This window comes from Podarcis pityusensis, assembly GCF_964106645.2.
Source record: "Podarcis pityusensis genome assembly, chromosome: 17".
Taxonomy (NCBI): domain Eukaryota; kingdom Metazoa; phylum Chordata; class Lepidosauria; order Squamata; family Lacertidae; genus Podarcis; species Podarcis pityusensis.
Genome location: NC_138042.1, coordinates 31,212,818 through 31,232,229, shown reverse-complemented (window position 1 = coordinate 31,232,229; position 19,412 = coordinate 31,212,818). Strand labels below are relative to the sequence as shown.

Sequence of the window (19,412 nt, the reverse complement as noted above, 5' to 3'; positions counted from 1 at the left end):
TACTAAGTTGTCCAGCTGCACCTGCTAGCAGAAGCTGACAACCTGGCTCTTCCACAGCCTTGGATATGGTCTGATTTATGATCACGCCTCAAGGTAATCTCTGCTTTTGATCACGACACAGCATAAAACTAAGAACGTGAATAAGGGCATACAGTTGCAGGCCCAGTTAGGAAATCTCGGTGTTGATAATAAAACAAAAGAAAACTCCTTGCCCATTCCGTTCTAGGAGTGAGAAGTGTTCTGTCTGGTAAATGTACAGTACAAAGATAACTTTGGAATAGCAAGGGACTATAAAGTAACAAGGAATGTGACAGCCTTAGACACATAGACACAGCCTAACAAAAAGGTCTCTTCCCCACACCCAAACCCGCTCTCCAAGCAATGATGCAAAAGCGTATTTATTCTTGTGAAATCAACTAGTAAAAGTAAGTTATTTTCCTGATTGCTTGCTTCTGGCTTTCTTTTTTGGGTATATATCTACAAACTCCAAAGTTTCTGAACATTTTAGACTGCCCTGTTTATTAAACGAATAAAAATAAATCTTTTGCTTTTTCTAATCCAGTGTAATCTAATTGCAGTTGATGAGTAAAGAATCTCCAGTCTCTGCTGGAAATGATGCTTACGTTGATCTTGACCGTCAGGTACCTAATGCCAGATGTTTTCTTTCTTTCTTTTTATTAGTGGAACTCAGTATGCAATTTTCTTGGCATATTGTAAATGAGTACAGCTTGGGGGTTTTTTGTTTTGCTTTTTTGAGTTTGTATCTTTTTTAAAAAAATCAAAGTTAGCAGCATACAACAAATCTGAATCTAATTGTATATAAGCATTATGTGTAGAAACCTGGATGTGAGCCATTTTATTTATAGAATATGGGTGAACGCTGCAACAATTTTAGAAGGAATCGGTAGCTCAGTTAGTAGAGCACATCCTTCGCTGGCAGAATGTCCCAGATTCAATCTGGGATGATTCTACTTTAAAGAGGATCAAGTATCAGGTAAAAAGAAAGGCCTCTGCCTGATACAGTTTTGGACTAGATAGACAAGTTGTGTGACCTGATGTAAAGTGGCTTGGTATGTTCCTAAATAACCCAGCACACTGTCTCTCCTAGTAAGGATAGAATATATCCTAGAAAGGATAGGGGTCTATGCAGGTTTTACCTTTAATGTCTATTCCTTGTGTTTTGTTTCCCAGTCTTTTGTGTTGTGTGAAAAAGAGTTAAAGCAAACAATATTCCTTTCATGCAACTATAAAGAAAAGTGGTTTTTTTAAAGCTTTATTAACTTTGCGTGGTAATGTTTTTCTGTAGCGTTCTTAATGTACAGATCGTAGGGCTCAGTGTGAATGTGTAAAATACTTCTATTTCTTGTTTACATATAATTAGTGGTCTAACCATGATAGTAGTTGCCCTTTTAAGATGCTGTAACTATGCAAGTTGTTACAGTGGTGCATTGTAATTCCAAAAAAATCGTTTGTGTATACGTCTGGTGCTTTCAGACATTTCTCTGCAGCATCTCATAGCCCAAAAGAAGCAAGGCTTTGTCAGTTTTTTTGCCTTTCTGTGGGAGATTTTGCAGAGAAATGATTAAAAAATAAAACTAAGCTGTGCCTTGCATGCCTAGTTTCTTTTACTTGTACATGAATGGCTTCTTTGGATCACAGCCTTAGAAAATTATTGCATCATAATCTTTTTAGCAAATGGAAATATATTGTGTTTTAAAAAATACAGTTGAAGAAAACAACAGAAGAACTAAATGAAGCCTTAGCAACCAAAGAAGAAATTTCCCAGAGATGCCATGAACTTGATATGCAGGTAAGCAGACTATTGCACAGTAAATGTAAAATAAGATTTTTGACATTATAAATCTCAACCTGTAGGAAATAAAATATTTTTGTATAACATATTACAGATATAATTGTATATTTAAAGTGCATTTCATGATTGTGTGTCTTGATTTGAGCATGGTCAATTATGATTTGGCATGGAGTGACTGGGGCAACCCTGTCAGGTGGGTGGCATATAAATAATAAAATTATTATTGTTGGCTTTACATGAAGCAGACTCAAGCTTGTGTGCTCACATCCCACTTCCCTTGTGCTCTCCCTGACTTCTCCTTTCATAGCAAACCAGTCTGCTCAGTTTCAGTATTGCAGCAAATCATTCTTTGTTGCAAAAGAAGAAGTTGGGGAGGAGGGAATATGTGATCTGAACCATGTCTGTGGTGTTCCCATCTGTCCACCCATTACTAGTAGCTTACAGTCCATACCAGTGAATATATTTTAGCCAACTAAGTTTCGCTCAGAGTAGACACACTTAAAATAATGGACCTATGCTAGTTATGTTCATTATTTTCAGTGCATCTACTCAGAGTAGGACTAACATTGGATACAACCATATATATTGTTGGTTCACTTGTATTTGAAGTTGCATTTACTTTCCTTATTGATAAAAGAATTTATCTATGCTCTTCCTGCCTTTGTAAGGCACTATTCTTATTTTTCTTCCTTCATACTCCATTGGTTGTCCCATAGTTGAACTGTTTCAACCCCTGTTTGAGTTGCTAAGTGGGCATAGAGTTATCTTTGGTGTATGCTATGAGAATTACACACATGTACCCTGAAACGATTTCCACCTGATTTTATTGTTAAATATGTAGTTTGATCCTGCACCTCTACGTTAGTTTTTAAGACTTACTAGTGGCACCATCATTTGCTTTTAGCTGTACATTTGTCTGTTGTTGTGTTTTGGTAATAGGTTGCTACACTGCAAGAAGAGAAGAGTAGTTTGCTAGCAGAGAACCAGGTCTTGATGGAACGCCTAAATCAGTCTGATTCCATAGAAGATCCCAACAGCCCAGCGGGCCGTAGACATCTGCAGCTACAGACACAGTTAGAGCAACTCCAAGAGGAAACTTTCAGGTAAGAATTGCATGGTGGTGCAAAGTCCCAGCAGCCACCATGTATTGGAAGATAATGAATTCAGTCCAACTATATTAACTTGTTCAGTTATATTTTAATAACTTCACATTAGGTCATGAGTGGGGAATGTTTTTGGCCTGGCAAGCCAGATCACTATCTGTCCTCACCTCCCTTTCACAAGCTTTGACAGGTGGGTGGGACGATCCACTTTTGAACCATCTGATATCCCACCACCCAAGGGACTTATGAAATAGGGAACACAATGGTTTTTCTTCTTTCTTTTGTTTTAGATCACAGATCATGAAAACTTCCACAGTGGTACATAATGTTGACAACGAAAGCAATTGAAATGTTCACTGAAAGCTTACTATGAATGTTGCATTGAGAACTAGCACAATTTCAAAGTTGATCAGAAATTCACTTGTATTCCCTCCCATTTGTTAGATTAGGGTAGGCAACCTTCAGACTACAGGCCTAATTAGGTCCAGCGCAGTCCTGATTTCTCCTGCAACCTTCTCCAAACCATACCCACCTGTCTCAGACCTGGCATTATTATGTAATTTGTTGAAAGGTAAAGGGCAGGTGGAGGAGGCACAGCTTCCAGTGCATAGTGGGGAGCCGTAAAATACACTTCTGATTGTACCTTGTACCTTGGCAGGGGAGGCTTGCTGAGAGCAAGAGAGCTGGGATAGACCACTACTGATCTCCCTGTGGGAAATTCTGTAGCCAGTTGATTGCAGCAGAAAAGCTTATTGGGCTTGGCTGCACTACTGAATTCCCCATGGGACCGATTCTTGAAGGGCCTTGCAAAGACATGAGCAGGACACTTTGAAAGCCCCTTGCTCCTTGCAAAGAGTCCTGCTCAGCTCTTTGAAGCCCCAGTAATCAGTGGCATTTCAAAGCACCGTGCAGGGCTCTTTGCAAGGAGTGCCCCATCCACCTCTCATCTGTTCTCTGGCAGGGTGAAGGGGGAGGTAAGGATCTGGCCTGCTGACCAGCTACAGTTCCCTACTCCTGTGCTAGATGGAAGTTTATCAGCTGGATGTGGGCCACAGAGCAAGGCCCCATTATCTCTTTCCTCACTTTAAAGAAAGAAAACTATTTTAAATGCCTGCATGTGAGAGAAAGAAATTCCACACTTTCATGTTATGCTGCTCTGTTTCAATTTTGTGTGCAGCTTGGCCGAATGTGCTGTGTAACTGTGAAGTTTTTACTACAAGATGGCAGTTCCTGATGCAAATAGATCAATTTATATGGCAAAATATATTTTGGGTTGTGAGGTCACTGGAGGATAGAGCTTGAATGAGGCAACTCTGGCACACTATTTTTGGATTTTCAGCCACCGTAATCTAAGCTTTTTTAAAAGAAACAAATAACTCAGTTGTGTCCTATCTATGTTTCTTTGTTTTCAGGTTGCAAAAGAGGAAAGTTTGAATCCTGCCTAGGAGCTGCTAAGCATTTTGTGTGTGTTGCCTTATTTATTTGTTTATTCAAAAGAAATCTGTTGTGGTTTACAGATTAGAAGCAGCAAAGGATGATTATCGAATTCGTTGTGAAGAGTTGGAAAAGGAAATTGTAGACTTGCGGCAACAAAATGAAGAATTAACAAACCTGGCTGAAGAAGCTCAGTCTCTGAAGGACGAAATGGATGTATTAAGGTAAGCCAGTTCTCTGCCCATAAGAATGCATATTTCTTCATGGGGCTGATTCTCAAGAACAAAGTTCAGTGATACATTCTATACACAGCTTTCTAAAGGATATACGTTGCCGGATCTGAATAGGCTACACTAGCTTCCTGTCCATTACTGAGACAATTCAGTGTGCTGGTTTTAAACTTTAAAGCCCTAAATGGCTTAGGAACAGCCTGCCTAACAGCTTGCCTCTGTAGAAGAAGAATATCACGCTTGATATCCCGCTTTATCACTACCCCAAGGAGTCTCAAAGCGGCTAACATTCTCCTTTCCCTTCCTCCCCCACAACAAACACTCTGTGAGGTGAGTGGGGCTGAGAGACTTCAGAGAAGTGTGACTAGCCCAAGGTCACCCAGCAGCTGCATGTGGAGGAGCGGAGATACGAACTCGGTTCCCCAGATTACGAGACTACCACTCTTAACCACTACACCACACTGGCTGTATGACTCCCTCAACATTTAAGATCTGCCTCAATGTCCTCCCAGCATCTGAACTAAGGCTGGTGGTGTGATAACTGAGACAGGGCATATTCAGATGTGTCTTTTGCTTCTAGAATTCCCAGAGAGATTGCCTGGTGCAATCATTTCCCTCCTTTTCTGACAGGTGAAAATATCTTTGTTTGTCCCTTTCTTTTTGATTACTTGATTTTATATTATGCTGGAATTCTGTTGTTATTTTGTAGTATGCTTATTTTTTAAATAATGCTTTCTAAGAGCTTTGGCCGAGCAGCCGCTAATAAACGCTTACATTAAAACACATTCAGTAAAGGTTTTCCACCTATGGAATCTGTGCAATATCCCTCCCTCCAGGCATTCATCTGACAAAGTGGACAAGTTAGAAGGCCAGGTGGAATCATACAAAAAGAAGTTGGAAGATCTTGGAGATCTACGGCGGCAAGTGAAGCTCTTAGAGGAGAAGAACACAATGTACATGCAAAACACTGTCAGCTTAGAAGAAGAGTTGAGGAAAGCCAATGCGGCCCGCAGTCAGCTGGAAACGTACAAGAGACAGGTGAGCACAGGAGTGAGTGAAATTGGAGCTACTACATTTCCCATTACTTGTAAATCGCTTTACGTCAGTCACCTTACAATTTCTTCTGTTCCTCAGCCAAGCCAATGACCAAAAAATCCCTCATGCAGTTTTTCCACAGAAATGCTTTAAAACACTATTCCAAATTTCATAAAATCCATATGATATTTTGGATTGAGAGTTGGACTTGGACTAGGGATGATTAGGTTTATATTCCCACAGCTACAAAACTCACTTGGCGACTGCTATTTTTAAAGGATCAAGTCTTAGAAGTGAACTTAGAAATAGTGGTGAATTTGTTAACAAGTAAAAACTAGAAGAAAAGCAATCCCTGTCATTAACAGATGTGTTTGATAGAATCTGGTCAACTATAATTATGATTAAAATGGCACATTTTAGATGAGTGTGTAATGAACAGCCAATAGTTTTTCAAACGACGGTCATTATTTATAATGTTTTGAAATTATAAACATAAATATAAAATATAATGCCTTTTGTTGTAATTATATTCTTTTGTACAAACGTTCTCAGTTGAATCAATATTTTAATTGTTTTAAAAGTAAAATGGGGAAGGGAGTTAAAATGGGTTATTTATAGGGCACTTGGGGCCCATGGTCCAAAAAAAGGCTTCCAATTACCACATTTTGGTTTAGTTTTATCCTTCGTTGCAAAATCATCCACCTGATATTTCTCCATGTATCTGAGGAAACAACAGCTTTGTCTTTCTTAAGAGTCCCTGATAGGGCAGAACAAATATTGCATTTATTTTATATATCTGGTATAATAACCAGAAAAGCAAGTCATACTCTGAGACATTGTGTTGAAGAGAGTGAATTGAGATTCAGCTGCATTAATGTTATGGAGGAAGTTGTGAGATATCAGTAGCAGTCTGCTTACACCTTTGGGTAATTAATTCTGCAGGAGACAGCAGCTGGACACCAGTTTCATTTCCATTAATACTTGCTTCTCCGTATCTACTGATATGACCACCAGTAAAACAACAGATTGAGTAGTAATTGTATTTATCTCAGTTTAGCAATTTCAGTATTTGAAAATGGAAGGCAGCTATGATTGCCATTGAGTGAAAATCGACCATTGATACAGCTCCCTTATCAGCTGGTTCGTTTCAATGAATCATAGTAAAGTTTACCAGTTTAGGGTGCGATATAAAGCTAATCTGCACTTAACTGAAATCAGAAGCAAAAATTTCTGAACTTGTCGTTACTGCATCCGAGGAAGATTGCAGCGGGGAGTGCACAAGTCCAAGACTCACCTGGGCTCATTCTTGTAACAATAAACATTTTTTTATTGTTGCAAATGAACGTGCCATTGGCTCTTACGATGATTCATACATTTTTGTGTTATTGGTGATGTGATCCCTTCTTGCTCTTGCAGGTAGTTGAACTCCAGAATAGATTGTCTGAAGAATCCAAGAAAGCAGACAAATTAGAATTTGAGTACAAGATGCTGAAAGAAAAAGTAGACAGTCTGCAAAAAGAAAAAGATGTATGTATCTAAATGTTGCTTTTTCATCCTTGATAGAAGCAACTTTATTAACTCTTATCTCTTAAAAGAGTTGGTTTTTGATGTTGTCCCCTTATAAATCCTAGGTTAAATGTCTTTTTCTGTGCTGTAATGTAGTAGATTTCTGGAGTGCTTCTAAAAGCCTCTTCCAGCTCTTCTATTGGTTTCCTGCCTTCTTTATCTTTGTCTACCTTCTTTGACCTCCTCTCCCGCTCTAAGTCTCCATAACAGTTCCTAGTAACTTCTTTTAACTACTGCAACTGATCATGTTGTCTCACTTTCTGCATGGTTTTCTACAAGGCTCCATCGCTGTTTCACATGTCAGTTCATATGTAATGCCAAAACATGGTTTACCCTGTCTATGGGTTGAGCTTGCATGCTGTTCGCTCTCTCACTCCACAGTTTATTTGTATGTTTAGAAGGCCTGTGGAAGCCATGGTTTGCCATAAACCAAATAACTTAGCAGTTCAGACAGGGACGAAAGAGCATTGTGAGCACAGGGCTCTTTCTTGTTGGCATAAAGCCATAGCTTGGAGTTACATGTCAACCAACCCATGGTGTCTGTTGGTGCTTGCATTTTCATCTGTAGTTTTAGGTTTATGCAAATAATTCCCAGATCAGCTTTCTCATATCTGACTTTCTGTCTTCCATGTGATTGTTTGATGTATTATGTTTCCTTCTGGATGTGGGTATCTCCCATCTCAGATTTAATGTGGTGAAAATTGAAATGTTCACTGTCTACCTTAATCTTCCTCTATCCTATGCTTTTCCATCACTGTTTGTGATGCATTTATCTTTCTTGTTTGCCAGAACTATAGTTAGTTAGCTCATCTCTGCATTCTTTTTGACACACTTTCAGGCAATGCCCCAGAGCTGACATTTTCTCCTGCCACTTTCACTATCTTTTAAAAACTTCAGAATACCTTTCACAAAACATCCTATCACTAAGGTCATTGTACTCTTCTATTTAAAACTGCTTCTATACTTCGATTCTCTGTTGACAAAGTGCATAAAATAAACTTGAAAAAGCTTTCAGTGTGCAGGGAGAAAATGGATTTGGCTGTAACACCAGAGCCAGCTCAGCTGTCATCAACACTGCTTTTCCCTTCTTCAGATGATATACAGGAGTAGTTGCACAACCTTAGGTAGAAAAGCCCTTATTTCATTAACTAGAGCAGGCTCTGTGGAGAAAGGGAGGTTTCTCTGTACATCAACATCTTCCTCTTAGTCTACTCGTTAAAGACCTGGGTCACTTTCCATCTTCATCTCTTCGGCTTGGCACAAGTTTACCCTTTCCTGCTGCACATATTTTCTCCCAACATCTGTGTTCGTTGCTTTTCCTCCCTGCTACTGTCTGTCTCGGCCTCGCCTTCCCTATGCTTGGAGGCACCTCTCTGCCTCTCCAGCCTAATGCTGTCTCTCCTTCCTCCCACAATTGCAACTGCTGTGTCAAAGCCTTATCTTGGTTCTTGCTTCATCGTTGTCTGCTTCCTAGGTAGAAATTAAATCTCTTTTCAATGTATTCCAGCATGATTCCTTTTTTGTTGTTCATTGTTGAGGGCCCGGCTGCCACCATAGTGTAGACCTGACTGGGCCATTTCTGAACCTACATACCATTCATACATTGAAAACATAAAACGTGTATTAATTTCAGGTTCTAAAGGGCCAAGCATTCTAGAGCAGTGGCTGTCTAGCTTTTTACATTCAAATACATTACTAAGTATATGTTAGAACCCTGAGATATGGCTGAAAATGGCAGCCCCTTGCCAAGTCTCTTCCCCAGCCCTTCAACCCTCCCTCCACTAACAACTAGTTCAACTTGTCTGGCCCTGACGCTGTTATGTTGTGCATTTTGCTGCATCACTCCATTTCATAAGTTGACAGCGGGCAAGGAAATGCACATTGTAATGATGTTGGAACACTGACAAAAATTGAACTAGTTGCTATGGAACTCTTGGTTTTGGCAACAACCCCTTGTTCAATGTAAAAGAGGGTTTGAGTGGAGGTGGTGGTCTGTTGGGACAGTGTGTGCAAACATTCAATTAATATATAGCAGGGGGAGGTCTTTGTCTTCTTTCTGTTTAGTAGATGGAGCTCTAAACTGCTAGGCACGCAGGCATTATTGCTCTGGGGGTCACAGGGAGTTAATGCCTTTCTGCTTTAAAGCAATGCTGCTGATGTCCCCCAAAAAGTGGCATGGGGAATATACCAGTTACTTCTTCACTGCATTACCTTGCCTGTTTTCCTTCCCCATAACTTTCTGGAATTGCTAATACAATTTTCCAGTTAGTTCAAGGAACTATTTGACAGTTGGCACTGGCATTTTCCCTGTGCTGTTCAAAGCCCTGCATGATGTTGATGGGTTTGAGATTCCACAAGTCTGTGGAGTCTGGATATATTTACCTACTGCATAATAGGCCCTTTCAGAAGACAAACTAGCAGATATTTCATTTCATTTCTTTTAGTTTTGCTTTGAAGTTCTTCACATGGAAGACTTTTTTTGGATACATAGATGATTAAAATCCTGACATGCAATAGTAGCCATTTTAGCAGTGCTTCATGAGTTGACTTGTAGAATTGTCACATATTTATCTATGTTTTTCTTGTTATGTAGCGGTTAAGAACGGAGAGAGATTCCCTGAAAGAAACCATTGAAGAGATTCGATGTGTACAAGCACAAGAGGGGCAGCTTACTACTTCAGGTAAAGAAAATCAAGATGATGAGATTTCACCTAAAACATCATGTAGAGAGTGTGGTGTGTGAAATACAAGATTTTGTTGTGGCATTTCAGGGAATAGGTTGGTGCTGTTATTTATGAGTATATTTTAATAATCTGTGTGCCCCAAGTTAGTATCCTTTGCTGGGTCTCTTTTCCATTAATATTCCTTTATTGCTCTTCCCACATTTTGGTTTATATTACATGGAATAAATAAATTGGTTGACGTTGCCAGAGAAGAGGGTCATTTGCTTTATGGTCCTACGGTGTAAGAGTAGGTTCCTTCCATATGGAAGATAAAACATGCAGGGAGGGAGGGAGATACTTCAGATGTTATAAATAAACTGTTTTTTTTTCCAGAGCATTTGAATTCTAGAGAATTGGAAGATCAGACTGTTGTTTCTCACAATATCATAAAAATCTCACAGTGGTTTGCTTCATAGGTCATAAAAGGTGTATCAATCTATTGAAATATAGTTCATTTGCCTGTTCACCTGGAGCAATCCTGCAAGGGTGCATGCGGATTCAGCAATTTGAGCTCAAAATGCCGTAATTCGGAATTCTTGTCAAGCACCTGGGTTTCATTAATCAGAATTAAGTTATAGATTCTATCAGTTACATTTTAAGTCTTTCTTTTGTAGCATGAAAGTTGGAATATGCATAGAAATACATTTGAAATAATTTATTTCTGTCACATCCTAGATTAGCCCTACATGATCTAAGCATTTTCTTTTTCACTCTTTAAAATAGGATTGTTGCCCCTGGGAGGTCAGGAATCTTCTGACAGTTTAGCAGCTGAAATTAGTACCCCTGAAATCAAGTAAGTCTGAATTATACGATCCTCTTTATGTCAGGATGTATAGGTATGCATTTAGCATTGTATTTCGTTAATGTTTTCATTAGTAGTAAGAGAAGCTGTTGTTATCAGTCTCCACTCAGTTTATAATGTTCCCTCCCCCCGATGTTTGGTAAGGCAGTTCTTAAAATACTGTTCTTTCTGTGTTAATGTTACTGATGTGTTCTTCTGAGTCCCATTGCTGAATTTCTAATCCTGGCTCTCCTTGTTTATTCAAGGGAAAAACTCATTCGCCTTCAACATGAAAACAAGATACTAAAGTTGAACCAAGAAGGATCTGATAATGAAAAAATTGCCTTGTTACAGAGCCTTCTGGATGATGCTAATCTCCGAAAGAATGAATTGGAGACTGAGAACAGGTAAGAAAGGGCTGTTTTCCCTTCAAAATGGGGCCATGTTCCTCTTTTCTTCAGTTCTACTTGCCCTGTGACAAAGGTTATGGGCTCTAATAGCTTTATCTTTCACTGATCATATGACAGGACAAAAGTTCTGTTTCTACAGTGAATTCCACAGTATTTTAAGGGGAGATGCATGTACCCATGGTAAGCATGATAATATTTGAAAGGAAGAAGAATGTACTTTTTGAAGAAGGCCATTGTATCTGCAGATATTTGGTAAACACACTTACAAGCCACAGCTGACCCCGGGATATATTTATTGCATGTTTAAAGATCTTTGTGTGCCCCCTTCATATGCTGCTGTGTTCATCATGGGAGACACCTATCGCATACACCTGCGTTTGTACTGTGTAATGCATTCCTAAATCTGTACAAAATGCAAAAAGACCCATGTTTGAAGTGAAGGTCTTAGGGAAGTCTTATGACACATGCTGTATGTTTTTAAAGGTAGCTTTAAAATTCTTCAGGCTTGAAGACCCAGTTTCTCCTTTCTTTTCTCGATTCCACAAAAGATCATACTCTCTGGTGAAATTATGCTTCTAAACTGGGGCTCTAGGAAGTCTTCTAGCCACAAGCTTTATCCCTGGTGGTTCAAAGGCATGCCCTGCTAAGCTCTGCTTTCTTGCAGTCTGAGACAATGGGATTCTGGAAAAGTTTTGATGTCAGAGGGATTTTTTTATACTGTGTTAATATTTTCTTATTGATTTTCCTTTGGAAGCAGCTTGCAAGGTGCTGTATTCAGCAAGAGATGGCAATCAATATTGTTCTTTTAGCTGCCCTTTAATTCATCACACTATAAAGTTTGTTTATTGTCAGTTCCCCATTTGGTTGGAATGACAGAGAGGGTCTTTTCTGTTGCCATGCCCTGACTTTGGAATTCCCTGCCAACAGAGGTTTGTTTTGCTGCCTCCTTTTTGGCCTGCCACCTTAGCGTTAAGGCCTTTGGCCTTGTTATAATTGCTTGTCTATTAGATTTTTATTGCTATGTTTAACTTCTTCAATTGCTACCTTGCTATTTTTCACATGTTTTATGATTTCTATTAGCCACCTTGAAATGCACAAGGAAAGGTGAGGCTATCAGTGTGTTTAAAAATAATACTTTGTGCCACTTGTTCAAATGCTATATGAATTGCACACTGAATTGTAAACAAAATTGGGTGACTATGGTTTTCTGTTCTTTTTAAGGAGAATAAATAAGACTTAATAGTTGTGTCTGAGAAGAAAGTGATGTTTTTCTTCTTATTATTTCTAGGCTCGTAAATCAGAGACTGCTTGAAGTACAATCTCAGGTTGAAGAACTGCAGAAATCCTTACAGGAGCAAGGTTTAAAAACAGAAGATGTAAGTGGAAAAAGACAAACTTCTTGCAGTCAGTTTATAATAATGCTGACTTTTCCAGCGTCTGGTATTCTAACTCAACCGACTTTAAATTTTCTGCAAAGCTTCATTTGCTTTCACATGTAAAAATAAAATAATGTGATTCCCTGGTTCTAACTATTTTTAAATGGGGGCAGAGTTCCCAGTTTCAGATAAGAAGCTTCCTGCTGGCAAGTCTAGTCAATATGCAGCAACTGAGTTGATCATCTGTTTGGTGTGTTCACTGTACAGGACCACCATGTAAACACTAAATCATAGGTGGCTAACTTGTGGACCTCCAGGCATTGTAGAACTACAGTTTGCATCATCTGTGGCACAATGAGTCAGTGTGTCTGGCTGTTGACAAGAAGTTTGTTGGTTCGAGCCCACGCAGAGATGGTTGTGGGCAGGATATTCCTTCATTGCAGTGGGTTGGACTAGATGACCCTCGGGGTCCCTTCCCACTCTGAGTCTTTGGAGTTGTGATTCAGCAATAGCTGGAGGCCCACAGATTAGCAGCCCATGCTCTTAAAAGCATTCAACAAAGTGTGCCAGTTTTTTACTTTTCCTTGGATGTATATGCTGTACAACCCCAGCCACTTTTGAATGGGGGGGGGGGAGATTTGCATTTTGTATCATTGTTAGGTGGGCTGCCATTCACCTCATCTAATTACTTCTGGTTGCTTTCGCATGTAGTCCTTACAGTGACCTCAGCCACCATCTTTTGAAAGCTTAGGTCGAGTTGATATTCGTGTATGTGTTTTATTGAAAGATGTCTCGTTGCAGCATTTGTGTTTTAATTAGAGCACTTATTCATATACTTGAAACGGGTTTGTGCTAGCTTTCCACAGCTCTCTAGAGGATGAGACAGGAGGAAGAGACCTTAGAGAGCAGAGAGAGAAGAAAATGTGCATGCTCTGAGAATGCCTTGCTTTAAATGTGTTCTCTTCAAAAGATACTAAGTAGTTTATTCTGTTGGCTGCTGTTTGCTTCGTACTAATCTGTTGCCTCTGTCTCTCGGCACGGGTTTCTGCTGAAGGCTATTGTGAGTATGGCTTCCTATTTACTTCAATCTGCTCTTAATCAGTCAATGCCGATTTGTGGCTCTCTTTTTTCTTTTTAAGAGAAACGTAAATGGATAAAGTTTTTGTTCTTATTCATGTTATGTTTCACACTTTCTACATGTTGTGCACCTGTGGCTTAGCAGAACCTTAGGGACGTGCATCTCCCAAATATTTTTATGTGTGTTGTCGTCATGGCAATGCTTCAGCTGCGTTTGTTGCATGCTTCCTTAGACACAGGTGACGAAGTTTGCAAGTACTGCAATCAGCCACAATTTCAGTTATTTAATTTGTAGTTAATGCTTTTACACTATTTTCATGTAGGTGTTTCCATGCAGGACTGAGCCACATTAAAATTTACATTTATTGTGGTGTTCTCACATTGTTCTTATGACAAAAATAATGACATGGGCTATAAATCCCTTGTTTCTTAAATAGGGGTGCCTTAATATTTTATAACATTCCTAAATGAACACACTTCTGTGTAGGAATTGGCATGAAACCCATGTATGATTCAGCTGCACCTTCTGAAGGGGAGGGCATTGGAGAGCATCACTGCTCCTTTGCAAATGTTGCACATGGCAATGTACATGTCAATTGCATATACAAGATTTTTACACGAGACTTTCAATATGCTCATCAAAACCTAGTTATACCTTTTTGAACAATTTGAAAGTGGTTTTAACAAATTTATGTACTATGCATCCTTACATATTTAGAAAGCAAAAAAATTCCATACTTGGTCAGGTTGGTGCATTTAGATCAACGCTGCGCATATGCTATGAGCCTTGTCTGAATAGGGCAACATGGCATGTATGTAGCAGCTATGGTTTTGACTTGTGTGGCACCGGTTAACTTCCTCGACCTTATCTCATTTTTTTTTACAAAGTCGCTGAGGGTAGTAGCTGTCTGACAATTGACAAAATTGCTGCCAGAACAGAGCAGCCACATGCCCAGCCTGTAACATAGCATGCCCAATGCAGCTGTGGGTCAGTTCATGCAGCAGGCACTAAATGAGACCATTCTGCCTGGCTACGCATACAGCTTGGAGGGTACCACTACTTTTCACTGACCTTCCAACAGCTTCAAGGATTCTTTCATCTTTCGAGGTGGGTGAGTGAACAGGTAGCTGCTACAGATGGAATGGGTCACGTAGGACCTTGCTTAGGGGCTGCTGTGTGAACTGGACTCGAAATGAATTTATTGATGCACATTACATTGTACATGAGCGGTACAAAGCAGAACAACCTTAACCTTTTTTAAAAAAGCATTTTGTTAAATTGTAAAAATGTTAGTTCTGCCCATAAAATATATCTATATGCTAATGTTGGCAACAAAACCCAGTGGTGGTAGTAGTAATAACAACAAAACACTAAAATACAATAACCTATTAAACATTAAAAGCTTCCCTAAACAGGGCTGCCTTCAGATGTCTTCTAAAAGTTTGGTAGTTATTTTTCTCTTTGGCATCTGGTGGGAGGGCGTTTCACAGGGCGGGCGCCACTACTGAGAAGGCCCTCTGCCTGGTTCCCTGTAACTTGGCTTCTCACAGTGAGGGAACCGCCAGAAGGCCCTCGGTGCTGGACCTCAGTGTCGAGGCAGAACGATGGAGGTGGAGACGCTCCTTCAGGTATACAGGACTGAGGCCGTTTAGGGCTTTACAGGTCAGCACCAACACTTTGATTTGTGCTCGTGGTGCACTTTTGTCAGAAAAAAGCTACTTTTGGGAGGGGGGTGATATTTGGTATAAGAGCAGGTGGTCCTTAACCTTTCCCTGCTCCAATTCTCACCCCTCCCCTGGTGGGATTCCAGGTTTATATTTGTTTTTCCTTGCTTTCACATGTCTTGCACTGTGAGAAGAAATAAACTTAAGAGGGTCCAGCTGAAAAGTATTAAGTACCTGAGGCTGCCCATTTAGGCTTTGTTGCACACATTTGCTTTAACTTTTTGTTCTACCCTCAGTTTTCAAATCTATGCCACAATGAATGCTTCAAATAACACTTTTTTTTCTTTTGTTTTTAGTCAGTCATTCTGAAAAAGAAGCTTGATGAACATCTGTAAGTAGTAAAATGTTTTCTGCTACTTATATAAGAATAGTAAAACAATTATTCTTATCCCAGGCAGCACAGTTAGGAGTGAACCAGCTGAAGATCGTTTATACATTGAGCATTTAAAAGCTATTTTTAGATCCTAACCCTAAATATTTTTATTGAAAAGTTAGTACCACCAGTTCAGGGTATCTTGGGACTGTATTGTTAGCTTAATGAATTTTACCGATAGGGATCAGGTGGCATATATTTTGTTAAATTTGACAGAAGTTTTAGAGTGTTATTCTGAAATAGGAATTTTCCAGGGAAAAGTAGTTCAGCAACCAGTCATACTCTGGCTCTATCTTTTTTAATAGTGAAAAGCTGCATGAAGCTAATAATGAGCTTCAGAAGAAGCGAGCTATCATTGAAGAGTTAGAGCCTCGATATAACAACAGTTGTAAGTAGTTTTATATTTTGCCTCGTAACTGATTTTTATTGTTACAATCGTAAAAACACTTCTTTCAAAACACAAATAAATGTCTTAACACAGCTAATTTAGGACTCTGCATTTGGGTTTTTTTTACAACGCAGCATCTAGTTGTTTTCCTTTAAATCAGCTAAACCCTGATAATTGGCTCTTTTCTTCTTTTAGATAACACAGTATTGTATGTTTGTAACTGACTCACTCTAAATGGCAGAAATGGAATAGTCTGGCATAGGTAGCCTCCACTTGTATTATATACCACCATTGTGTGGAGACAGGTAATTAAAAAACAAAAACAAAAAGACAGGTTGCAAGGCTGTCCCAAGACATTTTGCTGCCTGTAGCAAAACAGCAAATGATATCCCCTAACTACTCCACCTCCCAAAAGAAATTGAGTCAAGGATCATGGTATGTAAGATTGCCCATATCATTTTGGCACTTGATGCAAAAAATCCCACAAACACCTCTCCCCGGGAGTATAAATAAATAAAGAACATTTTGCTGCCCCTTAATTACACCTCAGATCTTCTGCTTGAGGTAGACACTGCACTCTCCTTGCCATGAACATTCCCAATACATATGCCAGAATTAGGCTTGTCAGCATCTTAGTTTTGAGTACCCTGTCCAGCCTCGGCAATCCATTTGCACAACATCATTTAAATGGTGTACTAAACTCCCTAACAGCAGTTTAATTGCATATGGGTTCATGGTCCTTGAAGAACTCGCGATAAAAAACGTCCACACAAATGAAACCCAAAGGAAGAGGAGGACACAAGGTTTGCTGTACTCTGCTGCCAAGTTTTCCTCTGCATCTCCATTGTTACGCTGGATGGAGGGGTTTCAACCTCCCCACCCAGAGCATATGTGTGTGTGTGTGTGTGTGTGTGTGTGTGTGTGTAGGTATAGGTATAGGTATAGAGAGAGAGAGCTGTCTGACTTGAACATCATGTTTATGTGCAATGGGTGGGGGTGGTGGGGTTGTTCTAGGGGGAGGGTGTTTACAAGTCAGCAATCTTCCCTGTCAAAAGGATTGGATTTCCATTTTCAAATATTCTTAATAGCCCCATAAACACACCTGTCTTTTCAAACTTACTTTAAAAAGTGTTCCTATAAGCTGTCAGCAATATCTGAAATGTGACATCTTCTCCCAATAAAGCTCTCAGAATAGAAGAGTTGCAGGAAGCTTTGCGTAAAAAAGAAGAAGAAATGAAGCAAATGGAGGAAAGATACAAGAAATACTTGGAAAAGGCTAAAAGTGTGAGTATCTTCTGTTCTCCACCACGTTCCTTAGAGGGCTGAGACTTGTCCTCCCTCTGTAGCCTCACAAAATTATCAATTGGAATTAACAATATGCCAATACCAAGAATGAGTTAGATTGGGTTTTAAGATTTTTTTTTTTTTTTTTAACTCTGCCAGCTCTGTGTATCTTGTTAAGGATCCATAGCGCAGTTGGTAGAATGCATATTTTGCATTCGGAAGGTTCCCAGGTTCTCTAGCATCTCAACCTAAAGGAATTGAGACGTAGATGATGGGAAAGACATCTGTCTGTCTTGAGACCCTGCGGAGTCACTTCCAAGGATAACAGACGATGCTAGAATAGATGGGGAAATAGTGTGACCCAGGAGAAGGCATTTTCCTGCGTTCTTACTTTGTGCTGTATGGTTCTTGCCCCTTGCAGGTGATCCGTACTTTAGATCCCAAACAGAACCAAGGGTCGGCACCTGAGATTCAGGCACTGAAGAATCAGCTGCAAGAACGTGACAGGATGTTCCATTCTTTAGAGGTAACTTATGCTGGGTTAGCCTAAATTGTTTTAACTTGAGTTTGACACTGGGCAGGATTCAACCAACAAGTCCCGCCAATGGAAGCCTGTACTTGCGCAGTGGGGCTTCCCCCCCCCCCCGCCACCACGCCCTTCAAAATTGACTTGTTTCGGAAGCTGAAAAGCTTGCACTGATGGAACAATTGCCATGGGGCTACATTGAATTTCCCCCACTGTATTTTTACTCGGTTGTATCCTACCCTGAGACCTTATTGCCAAGGGTGGGTAAGACATCTGTAATAAATAGCAGTACAGTGGAACCTCGCTTTTCGAACGTAATCCATTCCGGAAGACTGCTCCACTTCCGAAACATTTGAAAACTGAGGATCAATGGGCGGTTGGCAAACTCCATTGAAAAAATGGAAAAACACGCAGCAGAAGCCATTCAAAAACAGAAGCAATTACTTCCAGATTTTCGGCGTTTGGGTTCCAAATCGTTCGTCAACAGAGACGTTCGAGAACCGAGGTTCTACTGCAGTAGTAACTTGCAGATCAGTTCTGTGCGTGTTTTCTCAGAAGCAAATTTCACTGATTTTCCAACTGGCTTATCCTCGGGCAAGAAAGCAATCCTGTCCCTCCCCTGATGCTGATGGATGAGGGCGAGATTTGCATTGTGAGCAGCTGCCTATTCATCACAGAGAGGAATATTGCCAGTCAGAGGGACTTCTCCTCTGCGTCAGATGTCCCAGCTTTGCCCAGGCAAGCAGAAAGCCTTCCAGTGGTAGCACTTGAAGTGCCAAAAAAAGCGGAGTGCAATGCCTGTAGCTCTGGAGCTGGCATAATGAACAATTACAAGAAACTGCTTCCTCACACGCCCACCTCCACTCACAAACCTTTTGCCCTGGTTGGTGTGAGTGCCAGAGCTCCAGATGCAGCAGGAGATCTGCCACTTCACTCTTTCCTGGCCCCAAGTTAGGATTGCTCTATCCTTGTGCATAGAATTGCTGCACTGTTGGCAATTATATTGTGCTCCTGAATGTTCACTCTTAGCTTAAGTTTTCATCCTGGGCTCCTGATTTGAAGGAGCAGCCTGAATGTAAAAACAGGCAGCCATGCACCATGTAAAGGTAAAAGGTAAAGGACCCCTGGACGGTTAAGTCCAGTCAAAGGCGAATATGGGGTTGCGGCGCTCATCTCGCTTTCAGTCCGAGGGAATCAGAGTTTGTCCACAGACAGCTTTCTGGGTCATGTGGCCAGCATGACTAAGCCACTTCTGGCGCAACGGGACACCGTGACGGAAACCAGAACGCACAGAAACACTTTTTACCTTCCCGCCACAGTGGTACCTATTTTTCTACTTGCACTGGTGTGCTTTCGAACTGCTAGGTAGGCAGGAGCTGGGACAGAGCAACAGGAGCTCACCCCGTTGCACCATGTGGTCACTAATTGAAAATGCTTTCTTATGATGGCTCTAATGACGTGAGGTGTCTGTGGCCTCCCAGCACATGTTGCTACAACTAATGGGGAGTAAAATTCATGCACTTGGACCTGCAATGCTGCATAAATACCTTTAGCACAAATGCCAAATA

The 19,412-nt window shown here is 40.3% G+C and overlaps 1 protein-coding gene and 1 long non-coding RNA gene across 3 annotated transcripts in view; both read left to right on the top strand.

Annotated features, from left to right (window-relative positions):
* Nucleotides 1-19,412, top strand: part of LOC308466345 — a 201,577-nt gene that overhangs the window by 129,565 nt on the left and 52,600 nt on the right. The gene's annotated exons all lie outside the window — the stretch shown is intronic.
* Nucleotides 1-19,412, top strand: part of HOOK3 (hook microtubule tethering protein 3) — a 55,546-nt gene that overhangs the window by 25,865 nt on the left and 10,269 nt on the right. For both annotated transcript variants that reach the window (XM_080986782.1, XM_080986783.1), the window contains 14 exons: nucleotides 579-641; nucleotides 1,727-1,810; nucleotides 2,753-2,916; nucleotides 4,434-4,574; nucleotides 5,417-5,618; nucleotides 7,032-7,142; nucleotides 9,775-9,862; nucleotides 10,628-10,697; nucleotides 10,952-11,092; nucleotides 12,384-12,471; nucleotides 15,570-15,604; nucleotides 15,952-16,034; nucleotides 17,218-17,318; nucleotides 17,740-17,844. In XM_080986782.1, coding sequence (XP_080842908.1) covers nucleotides 579-641; nucleotides 1,727-1,810; nucleotides 2,753-2,916; nucleotides 4,434-4,574; nucleotides 5,417-5,618; nucleotides 7,032-7,142; nucleotides 9,775-9,862; nucleotides 10,628-10,697; nucleotides 10,952-11,092; nucleotides 12,384-12,471; nucleotides 15,570-15,604; nucleotides 15,952-16,034; nucleotides 17,218-17,318; nucleotides 17,740-17,844 — 1,476 coding nt within the window. The remainder of the gene's footprint in view (nucleotides 1-578; nucleotides 642-1,726; nucleotides 1,811-2,752; nucleotides 2,917-4,433; nucleotides 4,575-5,416; nucleotides 5,619-7,031; nucleotides 7,143-9,774; nucleotides 9,863-10,627; nucleotides 10,698-10,951; nucleotides 11,093-12,383; nucleotides 12,472-15,569; nucleotides 15,605-15,951; nucleotides 16,035-17,217; nucleotides 17,319-17,739; nucleotides 17,845-19,412) is intronic.